This window comes from Macaca fascicularis, chromosome 4, assembly GCF_037993035.2.
Source record: "Macaca fascicularis isolate 582-1 chromosome 4, T2T-MFA8v1.1".
NCBI classification, from domain to species: Eukaryota; Metazoa; Chordata; class Mammalia; order Primates; family Cercopithecidae; genus Macaca; species Macaca fascicularis.
The window spans coordinates 40,606,939-40,622,394 of NC_088378.1; the positions used below are offsets into that span (position 1 = coordinate 40,606,939).

General features: G+C 40.1%; 1 protein-coding gene across 7 annotated transcripts in view; it reads right to left on the reverse strand.

The window, feature by feature from the left end:
* Positions 1–3,602: 3,602 nt before the first annotated feature.
* MAP3K5 (mitogen-activated protein kinase kinase kinase 5) overlaps positions 3,603–15,456 on the reverse strand; it is a 244,579-nt gene continuing 232,725 nt past the window's right edge. For all 7 annotated transcript variants that reach the window (XM_074037095.1, XM_065543439.1, XM_065543438.1 and 4 more), the window contains 5 exons: positions 14,154–14,397; positions 9,016–9,128; positions 8,045–8,157; positions 5,356–5,432; positions 3,603–4,375 (listed from right to left, as the gene is read on the reverse strand). In XM_074037095.1, coding sequence (XP_073893196.1) covers positions 4,315–4,375; positions 5,356–5,432; positions 8,045–8,157; positions 9,016–9,128; positions 14,154–14,397 — 608 coding nt within the window. In that variant the 3' untranslated portion in view covers positions 3,603–4,314. The remainder of the gene's footprint in view (positions 4,376–5,355; positions 5,433–8,044; positions 8,158–9,015; positions 9,129–14,153; positions 14,398–15,456) is intronic.

The window sequence follows — 15,456 nt, forward strand, 5'->3', positions numbered from 1 at the left end:
CAAATTCCTGTTTTGTTTCTTTTGTAACACTGCCACCACCCCTGCATAACTGTTCTGTTTCAAATCATCTTTCTAGGCTCAGCTTTGCACCTTCCCTCTTCTGGAAAGCTTTCCTTGACCCCTTCTGACAGTAAATGTGAGTATAGCAGTGACTGCACGACCGTTGTTTCTGCTTTGTCTTGATTCCTGGACAAGAAACTTCAGGGGCAAGAACCGTATCTTGTTGGTGCACCACAATAGGTAGTACCCAGTATTTTTTTTTTTTTTTTTTTTTTTTTTTTTTGAGACGGAGTCTCGCTCTGTCGCCCAGGCTGGAGTGCAGTGGCCGGATCTCAGCTCACTGCAAGCTCCACCTCCCGGGTTCGGGCCATTCTCCTGTCTCAGCCTCCTGAGTAGCTGGGACTACAGGCGCCCGCCACCTCGCCCGGCTAGTTTTTTGTATTTTTTAGTAGAGACGGGGTTTCACCGTGTTAGCCAGGATGGTCTCGATCTCCTGACCTAGTGATCCGCCCGTCTCGGCCTCCCAAAGTGCTGGGATTACAGGCTTGAGCCACCGTGCCCGGCCCCCAGTATTTAATAAATACTTTTGAATGAAGGATAAGTGATGACAATAGCAAGCATATCTCAGTGTTTACTATATGCTAAACATTGTGCTGAGCACCTCTCCTGCATTCTTTTGTGTTCTGAGACAGAGTCTTGCTCTGTCGCCCAGGCTGGATTGCAATGGCATGATCTCGGCTCACTGCAACCTTCACCTCCTGGGTTCAAGCAATTCTCGTACCTCAGCCTCCCGAGTAGATGGGATTACAGCCGTGCACCACCATACCTGGCTAGTTTTTGTAATTTTAGTAGAGACGGGGTTTCGCCATGTAGGCCAGGCTGATCTTGAACTCCTGGCCTCAAGTGATTCACCCACCTCGGCCTCCCAAAGTGCTGGGATTACAGGCGTGAGCCACTGCACCCAGCCTTCATTTTCTTATTTACATCTTATAATAGACCCATGTGGAAGGTACACCATTTCCTCCATTTCACAGATGAGAAAGCTGAGACTTGGAGAAGCTAATTAACTTGTTCCAGGTCACAAGTCGAGTTACAGTTTTGCTTCAGGCCTGTGTGTGCAGCCTCCTGCTACACTAAACAAGTGATGAATGTTAACCATCTTGCTATTCCCTCTATAGAAAGGGGCTCGCCATTTCCCTCTCTAGCTGTTACCTGAAATAAGGAGGTGAGGCTTGATGATGTTAAATTACCTGCGAAACTAATTTTTAAAAAGGGTATCTGGGCCCCACCCCAGACCAGTAAAAACAGTTTTCCAGCTGGACACAGTGGCTCACGCCTCTAATCCCAATATTTTGGGAGGTCGAGGCAGGATGATCACTTGAGCCTAAAAGTTTGAGACGAGAGTGAGCTGAACAAGTGAAACCATGTCTCTACAAAAAAGCAAAAAAAATTAGCCAGGCATGGTGGCCCACGCCTGTAGTCCCAGCTACTTGGGATGCTGAGGTGGGAGGACTAATTGAGCCCAGGAGGTGAAGGATGCAGTGAGCTATGATAGTGTCACTGCATTCTAGCCTGGGTGACAGAGATTTTGTCTCAAGAAAAAATAACAATAAAAACTCAGTTGTCCCAAGGTGGTGGCATCAATATTTTTGAAAAAGCATCCAAGTCATTTTAATGTGAAGCTGAGTTGAGAATCACTGCCCTAGATTGATCCTAAAAGCGTTTCAAACGCAAACCTTTCCATAATGGAGCCTTCCATAATGGAACTGTCTTCTTTTGTGCCTGAGACCCAAAATTCTGACAAATGGCTAATGATGTTGGCCTGGGAATGTGTTATGAACCATGTAGGGACACAGGATCATCTGCTCACAAAGACAGGGTAGCAGGAAGGTGCCAAGGAAAGACTGTATCATTGAAGATTTGGTTTAAGATGGGTACCTTGATCCTATATACAGTCAAAAGAAGCACTTCACCATTAGAATTGAGAAGATGAACTGTGGCTGAATAAACAGCTTACTCTGTGTTTCAGCATGAGCCAAATGACGTGTCACTGAATTTATACCTCACTTCTTTCAGAATATCCACACAGGATACCAGAGACAACTGTGTCCTCCAAATTAGGATGTTAAAAAAGAGGCCAGAAGCAGTGGTTCACACCTATAATCCCAGCACTTTGGGAGACCAAGGCAGGAGGATCACTTGAGTCCAGGAGTTCAAGACCAGCCTGGATAACACAGTGAGATCCCACCTCTACTAAAAATTTTAAAATTAGCTGGTTGTGGTGGTATGCCTCTGTAGTCCCAGCTACTCTGTAGGCTGACATGAGAGGATTGCTTGAGCCTAAGGGGACAAGGCTGCAGTGAGCTATGATCGCACCACTGCATTCCAGTCTAGGCAACAGAGCGAGACCCTGTCTCAATCAATCAATCAGAAAACATTAGTGAGAATGTTTTGAATACTCTAATGCAATATAAAATATATTGTACCTGGATTTTCACGTCGAAATAAAGGTATCTTCTGCTTTGTCAAAGACTGTTATATATGAGTGAAATCATGATGTATAAATAGCTCTATGTCATTTGTATCCTGCCTAATAAACAGGTTCCTCTGTATTTAAGAAAATATATTTCATTTATCTATCTAGGAGCATCAGGCTTCCTCTGATCAATATGGGCAGGCTCATAAAAATATACTATTCAGCTTAAAATAAATAAAAATATTTCTCCAAATATGAGTAAATTGAGGAGATAGAAAAATACAGTATTCTTGGCCAGGCATAGTAGCACACACCTGTAATCCCAGCACTTTAGGAGGCCAAGGTAGATGGATCACTTGAGGTCAGGAGTTTGAGACCAGCTTGCCAAACATGGCAAAACCTCATTGCTACTAAAAATACAAATTAGCTGGGTGTAGTGGTACACGCCTATAATCCCAGCTACTCAGGAGGCTGACCTACAAGAATCACTTGAACCCGGGAGGTGGAGGTTGCAGTAAGCTGAGATGGTGCCACTGCACTCCAGCCGGAGCAACAGAGCAAGACTCTGTCAATAAATAAATAAATAAACAAATAAATAAATAAATACGTAGTATTCTCCATTAAGATGGTCTTTGCAGACGCCTTAAGATACACAATAGTCATCCAAGATAACTTGGGGCCTTGAGAAAAATATACTTCCCTTTATTCTTTTTTTCCTCACCCTCTTTTTTTTTTTTTTTTTTTTTTTTTTGAGACAGGGTCTTACTCTGTTGCCCAAGCTAGAGTGAAATGGCACAATCATGGCTCACTGCAATCTCAACCTCCCGGGCTCAAGTGATCCTCCTGCCTCAGCCTCCCATGTAGCTAGGACCACAGGTGTGCACAACCACACCTAGCTGAATGTTTGAGTTTTTGTAGAGATGGGGTCTCACTTTGTTGCCCAGGCTTACCCTTTCTTAAACCTCCATTCCCCTGAGGAACAACCTGGATGTCAGTTGTCTGACTGCTTGAATAGAAGACAGATTTTACTAAATGTTATAGCTGGAGAAACGACTGGAAATTTAACACAGCAGACTATCTAGTTTGTCAATACAAAATAAGAATTCTTTAGAAGTTATCAAAACAGTATGTTGAGAGTCTTTTTAATTTTTAGAGTAAATATGACACAATGGATAGCTTTAGAACAAGCTAACGTTACTACGGTTCAAGCATGTGCAACTGGTACAGTTCAGTAGTACATAAACGACTCAAACAAATGTACGACAGGTCAGAAACTTAAGTTACAAAATATAGTCAATATTACAATTAACACAGAGAAGTAAAAACCATTGCTCTCAGATTCTGCACACTTAAAAAAACATAAACTTTATACAGTAATTGAAATTATGCATTTCTACTCAGATTATTAGAGCATATTACAAACACACAGAAGCCTAAAAAGTTATGGTCACATTTTGGTTTTGTTCCAGTGGTGCACAATCACATGAAATGTTACATCCGTTTTGTGTGAAATAAACATTTGGCTGAAGTGCAATAGCTGCTGCATTAAAAATATTTCCATAAAAATGCTTAGATTAAAATCTTCCTGAACGTTAGGGTTCTAATGTTCAGGATTATTTTAAGAGTCCTTATGAAGAGTCCTTAAAAATTATAGAAATAGATGTAGTTAGGAAATTTCAGTGTGTTTTGTCTGTTTTTTTTTTTTTTTAACGTGAGTAAACAAATACTGGATTTAAAGTGCAGCTCCTTTCTCCTCTCCCTTCGATTTTCCCACCCCCAAGAAGGTCAGATCTGTATTAATTTTTAGAATTTCCATTGAAGATTAAATTGAGCAACAGTCAAGTCTGTTTGTTTCGAAAGTCAATGATGGCCTTCCACAGTGTGCACAGCATCCCTCCCCTGTTGAAAGACACAAGAACATGGTGAAAAGAACATTTCATTTGAAACACTGCCCTTGAAATAGAAAAGTGACTTCTTAGCTTTCATCTGCTCTGGTCAGAAGAAGATCCCAAAGTCTGATCAGTTATTATGTATTCTTTTTGTATATATTTTCTCATCTTCCCTCCATTCCTTCTCTTTTCACTCCCACAAACTGCTGTGTCCCAAAACATCATTTCAGATTTTCAGCATTTTTGAAATTTGTCTTTATAATGGTGGGTATAATAGTTTTCTGCTTGGGCTGGGTGTGGTGGCTCACACCTGTAATCCCAGCACTTTGGGAGGCTGAGGCAGGCAGATCATGAGGTCAGGAGATTGAGACCACCCTGGCTAACACGGTGAAACCCTGTCTTTACTGAAAACACAAAAAAATTAGCTGGGCATGGTGGCGAGCACCTGTAGTCTCAGCTACTCGGGAGGCTGAGGCAGAAGAATGGCGTGAACTTGGGAAGCGGAGCTTGCAGTGAGCCAAGATCACGCCACTGCATTGCAGCCTGGGTGACAAAGCGAGACTCCATCTCGGAAAAAAAAAAAAAGTTCTATGCTTGGCCTTAATTAATAATAAATTATATCAGATTATACCAGGCTTTTGGAGGGCAAGTCAGCACCTCCTCCAAATATTTATTGAGTATAACACCATCATGAACTCAATTAAAGCATTTGTGTAAGGCAGCTTCAGAATATCTGCATGGACTTAGTCTGCATATTATTCAAAAAAATTCTTCCAGTTGATTTTCACTTACTAATATAGAAATATTGGTTATTAGAGCCCTCAAAAATAGAATGGTCCAACTAACTCAGTTTACTCAGAGCAGCTAAGAACTAGAGAGCTCTGTCCAGAACTGCAAAGCTAATTAGAGACCCAGCCTGGGCAGGTACTCAGACTTTCTTATATTAGCCCGGTACTCTTTCTATCGTGACAACAGAAAGAAAAGTGGTACCTTAGTCTCAAGCATTTTAAGTCATCACGTGTAACATAGTAGAGAACATCCAATAGTGTATAATCTTCAGCCAAAAACTGTAGAGAAAGTAGAATATGCACAAAAGTAAGATGTTTTATATAACTTTAATAAAGCACAAACTCTATTTATAATGTAAACCTTGACTATAATTAAAAATGAATCTAAAAATGAAATTACTAAAAACACAATCTTCTGTGATTATTAGGGGAAAGGCCTCCCTATTACTCAATAAATACAAATAAATGCATCCAGGCTGGGTGCAGTGGCTCACACCTATAACCCCAGCACTTTGGGAGGCTGAGGCAGGCGGATCATCTGAGGTCAGGAGTTCGAGACCAGCCTGGCCAAAGTGGTGAAACCCCATCTCTACTAAAAATACAAAAAATTAGCTGGGCGTGGTGGCATGTGCCTGTAATCCCAGCTACTTGGGAGGCTGAGGCAGGAGAATCACTTGAACTCAGGAGGCAGAGGTTGCAGTGGGCTGAGATTGAACAACTGTACTCCAGCCTGGGCGACAGAGTGAGACTCCATACAAAAAAAAAATACAAATGCATCCATATTAACTTCCAAATGCAAAAAGATTACAAGTGACACAGAACTTCTGAATGGTCTTCTAATGAACAGATGAGACTCACTTGTAATCACATCTGCTGTTCAAAAACAAATCTTGTATTTAGAAGTTCAATGCTATGTAGCTTTGTTTTTTCTCAAGTGGATAAAAAGTGTTCCTGGAAAGGTGTTGCCTATGCTTAATTTCTGAACTTACTTTTTCATGGTTAAGCAAAGGCACTTGACTGTAATTCACCATAAAAGCAGAATCTTAATTTGAACTGCACCTTTACATTTTTAAATTTTATTTTTTTTATATATATATAGAGAGACAAAGTCTCACTATATTGACCAGCCTCATCTCCAACACCTGGCATCAAGCAATCTGCCTATGCTTCCCAAAATGTTGGGATAACAGGCGGGAGCCACTGCACCTGTCCTGAAGCTTTGAAATCAAATAAGAAAGGGCAATTATTTAGTAGATTATCAATTACTATTCCGTAATTGGGATTTGAGCCTAAGTTAGAGGAATGTATATTCTGGAGTTGTTTAAATTTATTCAGCTGTAACTTGTTAAATGTAGATTTCCAAGGCGGCCCAAAATTCTCTTAGTTAATAAATTATCAAGTCAAAAGAAGAGATATCTTTATTCTTATTTATTTAAAAAATTTAAATATAAAACAAATTAAAACAATATTGTATTAAGAGGGCCCCTCTATCAAATATTACAATCTTTCAATGTATGCCTGTGTGTTCATATAATGAACATAAATGCTATTCATGCTCATTACAAAAGTCTATAGGGGCCAGATGCAGTGGCTCACGCTTGTAATCTCAGCACTTTGGGAGGCTGAGGTGGGTGGATCACTTGAGGCCAGGAGTTTGAGACCACCCTGGCCAATATGGTGAAAACCTATTTCTACTAAAAATACAAAAAATTAGCTGGGCATGGTGGCATATGCCTGTAATCCCAGCTACTTGAGAGGCTGAGGCGGGAGAATCACTTGAGCCTGGCAGGCGAAGGTTGCAGTGAGCTGAGATCGCACTACTGCACTGCAGCCTGGGCGACAGAGTGAGATTCTGTCTCAAAAAACAAAATCAAAAAAAGTCTATATGGAGCACAAAGGAATTAGATTATTATAGGTAAAATATGGTTTGTATAGAAAATGTTTCTGAAATAAGTCGACTAGATTCATTTCATTAAGTAGCAATAAAATAGCTGCTGCCTAGTGGAGTCTAATAATGTTGAAAGAGAATCAAAAATTTAACAAACAGGCCTAGCATGGTGGTTCATGCCTGTAACCCCAATACTTCGAGAGGCTGAGGTGAGAGAATCACTTGGGGCCAGGAGTTTAAGACCAGCCTGGGCAACATAGCGAGACCCTTTCTCTAAATTTTTTTTTTAAATTAGCTGGGTATGATGGTTGATGTCCATAGTCCCAACTATTCAGGAGGCTAAGGTGGGAGGATCACTTGAACCCAGCAGGTCAAAGGCTGCAGGGAGCTATGGTCACTGCACTCTAGCCAGGGTAACAGAGCGAGACCTTGTCTCCAAAATAAAATAAATAAAATAAAATAAAATAAAAATTAACATACAAAGAATTAGAAACAAGAATTTTTTAAATTCTATCTTTATTTTTTTCCCACTTTTTCTGGTTCTCATTTCAAACATATTAAATTCCTAAGGGGCTCAGGACCACAGAGCTTTTGCCTGCCTCACTGTCTTTGTACACACTGCAGCCCCACTGCACAAGGTTCTTCCCTGGTCTCCCTCCCACACCCCTCCCGAACATACATACAATTGGCCTATTTACTCCCTCATATTCTGTTAGCCTTCAGCTCTTTCATCCCCTTCTCCAAGAATCTTCCCCAACCTCTCTCTCTCCCTGTCTAATAACACCTGATACCTTTTTCTTCACAGAATTTACCAGTGTAGAATCACATTTGTATCTGTGGAGTTAGCTGATTATCACATGCCTACCCTGGTCTGTAAGCCTCAGGAGGGCAAGGCTGGGTCTGATTTGCTTACCAGTGTCTCCCTTGTGCCTGTCACATAGCAGGCACCCAACATTATGAAATGAAGTGAAAGAATACTTGTCCCACAGACAGTTTTCTTTACCCGGCTTATAGTGTCTTCATCCGCTCCATTCACTCTCAGCCAGTCGGTAAGCTCAGAATCTTCAGTATTTGTGCCAGGAGAATTTAGGTGAAATACAGGCAGTTCAGGAATTTCTAGAACAGAATTTTGGGAAGATATTCTTAGTTTCACCTAACAGAGGTCATCTGAGACCCTCACAATCAACAGACATTTATTGATACTTTAAAAGATTTTGCTCTATCAGAGAACAGTTCATAGAAACAATTGAGTTTGGCAGTATAAATGATCGTATGAATAAAACTCAGACAAGTGAATTTACCAGTAAACAAGAAGCAAAAGCAATAATGAAATGATACTCCTACGTTATACTTTCATATCAATTTTATGGTTTCTTAGAATAAACTCTGTGCACCAAAATTATACTCTGTGTTTTTCATGCAATAAAGACGAACACAACTAGCAGAGAACTATATAATGATCATAATCTCTTTTTCTACTATGAAAGAGCCATACATCTAAACAAATAACTGAGAATTCTGTTATCCTCTAAATGGGCTAAATAACATTCTCCCCACCTATGCCTTTTTACTACTACATCTTTATTCTATTTAAGCCTCTTCAAATTATAAGGAAAAAAGCTAGAATATACAGAATATAGATGCAAAATGACAAAAAATAGTATTATTTATTCTAGTAATATTGTGAAATCTTTAAAAATAAAGGAAGATTAAAAACATGGAGAGCCCTATTTACCTCAGGAATACGTAATCTCAGGAAAAGATGATTATGAATAATCTATTTTTACTGTACTTATAGAAATGAGTTTGCTAGAGTTAAAAATGAGATTTCTTTTTTTAAAGGAATTCCTGCTTGCAGTCATGGTAGAAGTGACAAATGCTGACTTAGCCACAAATAAAACTTCGTGTTGGCTTGCTTGGTTTTTTGTGGCAGCCTGGCTGAACAGTATTACTATAAAATTTTCTGCTATTCACCTATGGGTTGGGACTTAAGCTTCAGGTGTTTAATTTCTTGGTCTTTTTCTTCAATAGCTCGATGAAGGAGTGCTTGTAATTCCTTCTCTTTCCGAACCAATTCTTCCAGTAATCTGCAGAAGAAAAATACATTAGGTGACACAGGGTGACCTTCTATTTTTATTTTTATTTTTTAGATACAAGGTCTCTCTCTGTTGCCTAGGCTGAGTGTAGTTGCCCGATTATAGCTCACTGCATCCTTAAACTCTTGGACTCAAGCGATCCTCCCATCTCAGTTTTCCAAGCAGCTGGGAATACAGGCATGCACCACCATGCCTGGCTAATTTGAGTTTTTTTTTTTTTTTTTTTGTAGAGACAGAGTCTTGCTATGTTGTCCAAGCTGTTCTCTGAACTCCTGGCCTGAAATGGTCTTTCCACCTCAGTCTCCCAAAGCTCTGGGATTATAGGTGTGTGCACGTGCCATTGTGCCAGGTCTAGGGTGACCTTCTAGACATGAGCTATAATAAGCACGAATACCCCTGATTTTATTGAAATACAGATTCTGGTCCAGTGCCCCTGGAGTGAGTTCTGAGACTGTATTTATAATGAGCTCCCAAGTGACACTGATGTCGCAGGTCCACAGACCCCAGTGTCCAGAAGCAAAGCTTTGGAAGACTGTGCCTGCAGACAAGAATTGAAAACCTCCACCACAGATTGCCTGCCACAATCTTCAGAGATGGGTTCTGCTATTTCTTTTCATGACCATAAATATCAAAAATATAAATATGGGATACAGATATTAACAGACCTATATTTTACATGTATGGACGCCCATTAAAAAAGTTGGCAAATGTGCATAATACCATAATCAATGCAAATCAGAAAGGTAATCACTTTTTGTAAACTATGAAAATTTGAGAAATAGTCATAGGTGAGGTCGCCTAGAATATCTGGCACATACCAAATTCTCAATAAATGTTCATGGTTGTTGCTACCATTGTGATTGTTACTATTAGTCCTCTCCCTTCTAAGGGGGAGGGGGTGAAGCGGGTAAAAGGATAGCTGTGTTCCTGGTACATTCAGTTCCTAGTTGGCATCTGATGCAGTCCCCAAAGAAACAAGGAGAAACTGTGATATTCATACCAAAGTTCTTATCCACAGAAGGTTTGCTATGCAACTGAGAGCCAACTGGTAACCTACTCACCATTTCCAATAGAATTTCTCAAAGAAAACATTCCAAGTTATGAAAAGTGGTGCTCTAATTTTTTAGAAAAGTATCTTAGTGTAACTTGGATTCAGAAATAATAATTTAAAATATATCATTATTAAGATTATCGAGATAAATCATTGCATAACCTACAGCTCTTAACAAGCTCTATTTGTTTCATTTTCTGAGTATTGATAGATTTAACTCAAGACCAAGTTCCATCGAAAAGTTTGTTTCTGCTTCACTTGACATACTCTGAAGGCAGCATCGTGCAACTGACAGATCTGGGCTTGTGTCCTGGTTCAGCCCTGCACTTCCTGTGTTAACGTTAGATAAATTACCTAATGCCTCCAGGCTTCAGTTTTCAAATTGTTTGTAAAAAAGAAAACTAAAGCTTCCAGAAAAGATTATTGTGAGCATTAAATGAGACAGCATAGGTACAGTGCCAAGTCAGTGTCTGGTCTTTAATAAGGGCTGTTCTGTTCCTTGCTGCCTCAGTCCCTGGAAAACAGCCTTTCCAGGGCTCAGTGGGAAGGAAACCTGCCCAGACCCCCAGGCTCAACCCAATTCCCACAGGACATAAAGATGAGATCCTCAGATAGGAGAAGGGATCACAGCTGAGTAAGTAGCAGAGGTGGGACAAAAGTAAAACACAATGAGAGGTAGACAGAGAAGGTGGGTGGAGGAAAATAGTTTAACAAAGACAGCTGCAGGGTAAGTGTGGTGCACAATGAGGTGGATGAAGCAGTATGAACTAAAAGCTAGCAGAGGGAGCAGAGGGTTGGAGGGAGCCTTCTTATCTAGTCCAAAACAAATGATATCCAAAGAAATGGGCAGCAAGCTCCGTGTGAATGTTTAAGTTGGCAGTTTTTTGATCTGGTATGTATTTTTGTCCTACTTGCTAATTTATATGTATAGGATGGTGATGGTATCTTCTTACTGTTTTCTCAACGAACAAAGTGACATTTTCTAGAGTTTAACCTATGTAATTTTCCTTTTATCTTTTGTTAAAATGAATGAAATGTGGACTGAGAAGGACTCTGTACTTGCATATTTGAGTCCTTGTGGACAAACTATAACTTAACAGGTAGACAAGATTGAAAACCTAACTTAGGAGTGTGCGTCTGTAACCATAGCTGAGTCTTGGCTAATCCCAGGAGCCATACTTCAACCACTCATACACTGCTGAGTGTTCAAATAAGGTGAACACCACCCCATAACAAATCTAGCTCTTTCTGTACACTTCTGATTTCTGAACGTCACTTTACTTTTATTTGCTGTAAATTTGTTCTGGCCATGAGGCATCCCTGAAGTCTCTCTGAATCTGCCATGATTCTGGAGGCCACCTGATTCACAAATTATTTTTTTCTTGTTCAATTAAACTCCATTAAATTTAATTTGTCTGAAGCTTTCCTTTAACACCTTAAACACCAGAACTTTAACACTGGAAGCAGAGTATTGACAGCCCACCTCATTTGCTCCAAATCCAGCTCTTAGAGGTATTTATCTTAAGAACAATCCAGTATATCAATTTTATTTTTACTTTGTGTTTATTTAGTAGTGCAATATTTTGAAATCAAGGCAACTGTCTGCCTTTCTGTTCCAAAAAAGTATGGCAAGATCTGCCATGAGGTCAATTTTTAACCTTGGATGGGCAGGAGTGGTGAGGTGGATTGGTGGGTAATTCCAGAACTGCAGGATGGGGAAATTAGATAAACAGGCAGCTCTTCTTGAGATAGGTTTTTGTTTTTGTTTTTGTTTTTGAGACAGGGTCTTGCTGTATCACTCAGGCTGGAGCGCAATGGTGCAATCATGGCTTACTGCAGCCTCAACCTCTTGGGCTCAGGTGATCCTCCGAGCAGGATAAACCTGATTTCCCTTCATCAGTGATCATCCTAAATATTCTAAGCTTACAATTTTTAATATGAGAGCTACAACCTTTCCTAAAAACACAGTAACATTTCCTCTAGATTCATTTTGCAGTAGGTATGCCTTTATATTTCAGGTAGTATTCAACTGAAAATTAGAAGGACCAACATGGACAGGACTGGTCCCTTATTTCGATTACTTGGTTTTTGTACTAAAGCTGCTGTCCTTTCTTCAAATCAAGGATGAAGCAAACATCGTCCCTCATGTCACTTTTCTGCGGGTGATGGAGAGCCGTGGGAGATATTACTGAAAAAGGAAAAACGAGGCTGATTATCTGTAGATTTCACAGATTCAAATGTAAATATGTAGAGGAAAAAGCAAAAATGTGTGAGTTGTTGTGAAAACTGCAGTTACGTACTAATGTAATAAAGAAATGTGGGTAAATGCTAGTCTTTTCAACAGAGATGGGCAGATGTGAGAAGCAGGCCCTCAGCTAGAACAAAGAGACCCTCAGAAGAGAAAGGAGGAAGCTGTGAAGAAATTGGCCGGAAGCCCTCAGGGACTGCAGATGGCCCAAGCGTGGTAGACAGACAGTGGCGCCAGGGTGGTGAGCACAACGCTAAGCAAATAGGCCAAGGAGAGAAGGAAAAGGAGTTGTGTCTAGGCTGCATTAGGAGAGGCAGGTCCTATTGACATTGCCAGGTGTGTAGACAGGAGGTTTCAGGACCAGAAAAGCAGATGTACCAGCTCTTTGGTAAACAAAGTAGCTTTACTATCTGTGTAATTCTAACCAGAAGTCGTGGGTGGGAAGGGGTCAACCAAAACAGTAATGAGTGAACTTTCCTCCTCCAGAGATCACAGCAGGAGTCCAAAAAACACCACCACTCAGGACTGGGCAACAGAGAGTAACCTAGAGATAAGTGACTATCAGACAACTTCCATAATGATGGGGTGTTATCCTTGGACTCTTGCTTGAGAAGAGAAGGAATGAGGGAAACCAAGATTTCCATGAAGTCTCAGAAGAGAAAAGACCCAAGTTCTTTCCCACTAAATAGTAGAGATGGCAAGAGCTGGGTTTCAGAGGACAAAATTGGGATATGAAAGTCAAAGAGGCAACTCCCTTTATTAAAATAAGACTGCTCTGTGCACATCATAGAAGATGTGTCTATACGGATTTACTTAACCATGCAACCAAATCTCATGTTTCTGAATATAGGATGAGCTTTCACCACTTGTACTCATTTTGGTATACAAGCCTGCCTTTAAAAACCTAAACTTTATGACTGGAAATAAGATATTTTTAATCTCCCTGGTGAACAACTAGAATTTTCAATTAAGGTTTCTAAATATTTGAACAACTGTTATTGATTCACTTAAAAAAAAGTTTTTAATGCAAACCCAGAGTAATAAAGTTAGTTTCCCACATGTCAACTGTAGGCAGCACAGGAAGCTACAAATCATAAAAATTCAGACCTTGAACTGTACCAACAACATCTGCGAAGAACAGGAAACATTTGCTGTTAACTTAATGATCTGATCTTGTGGGTTCTATGCTACCAAATTATCAAAGGCAAATTATACTCCAGATATGTTATAATATATCAAAAACAAAATAGAATCATAAATGTGGTCAACTATCTTCCTTTTTAGGTTCTAAAATACAAATCTTTAGCATCATTAATTAGTTTTGTTCCCTCGACCTCAGTAATCTTCCTCTCCTATAAGAACTTGACTGGGCTTTCAAAAACATGAGCTTTCTATTCTTTCAGCTATCTACCGGAAGGTACATGCTGCTCTGAGCCTGTTTCTTAGACAGTCCATGAGGCTATAACGAAGCTACTGGAAAAATCTTAGGGCACTTGGAGATGAAGAAGTAATCAAATGCTGCTGAAAAAGGCTTAAATTGGTAGAGGCAGAAAGTGGTATTTGACAAAAGAGGCTAAACTAAACCTCTCTTGTTTTATAAAGAAAGGCATTCAATCAAGTTTCCACGAATGGGATATGGGAATCATATTCTGTAGACCAAAAACACATGCTCTTTAGTAAAAGACTAGAAACCAACCCATTTCAGCGTAGGACTTACCTATTGGTTTCTATTTTCATCCTTCCAAGCTGTACATTCAGTGACCGGTGAGCACTCTGGGAATCATGAGACACAGTAGAACTAAGCGTGCTCACGCCTGAGGTAGCCACGGCATCTTCAATGACAGCCTGAGGTCTTCGGACAGTTTGATTTGAAGGCTGTTCCTCATGGTCATCTTCTACATCCAAGTCTTCTTGATCAGCAGTATCACTCTCAGATGCAAGGCTGAAATGTGGCCTTAGTTCTGTTTGGCATAATATCAATGGTAGCGTTTATAAAATATGACTCATTGCCTTAATTTCTTAAGATATGAGTGCTACCCTCCTGCCCCGCCATCAATAGGATATATTCCAAACTGCTTTTCCAAAAGTGAGGATGGATTTCTGGGCACTCAGATTTGTTCTTCTATTGAACTTGCAAAATTCACAAGATATTATCTAATTCAAACAGAATGATCTAATTCAAGAATGATCAATACATATTCACATTGCACATATGTGGGGAAAATGCTAGAAATCTGAAAGAAAGGCAAAGATGTAAAAACCCTTTAAGAATATTTAAAAGTGTTTATACAAGTAAAATTCATTTTCAGATTACACAATATCTGGCAACTATTAACTTGCTTACAGATAAGGAAACTGAGATATACAGAGATTATGTAAACACATGTGAGTATGCAGAATACTTTCTGCCTATAACATCCAAAATGTAAGGGGATGCAGAGCAGGTGCTGAAAATGCCACACACAGGCTGATACGTTAGTAAGACTATCTCTCTCTGACTATTAGGCTGATTTCTAGTGCGTGTTCTCCTCTAACCTGTTGACTAACTATTGAAATTTAAACTATAGAAGCTACAAGTTTCCAATTTAAACACACTGTATAACATGAGATCATCTGCATGCCAGTTTAGAACTTGGATGATACTGTGGCTGGGCACGGTGGCTCATGCCTGTAATCCCAGCACTTTGGGAGGCCAAGGCGGGCAGATCATGAGGTCAGGAGTTTGAGACCAGCCTGGCCAACATAGTGAAATCCTGTCTCTACTAAAAATACAAAAATTAGCCAGACATGGTGGCATGCTACTTGGGAGGCTGAGGTAGGAGAATCACTTGAACTCAGGAGGCAGAGGCTGTGGTGAGCCGAGATTGTGGCACTGCACTCCAGCCTGGGCAACAGAACGAGACTTGGTCTCCAAACAAACAAACAAACAAACAAAAAACTTGGATGATACTGTAACCTAAAAATAAAATTCTAAGCCCCCCAACTGACTGAAGAACCACCTACCCCCAGGTCAAGGGGAT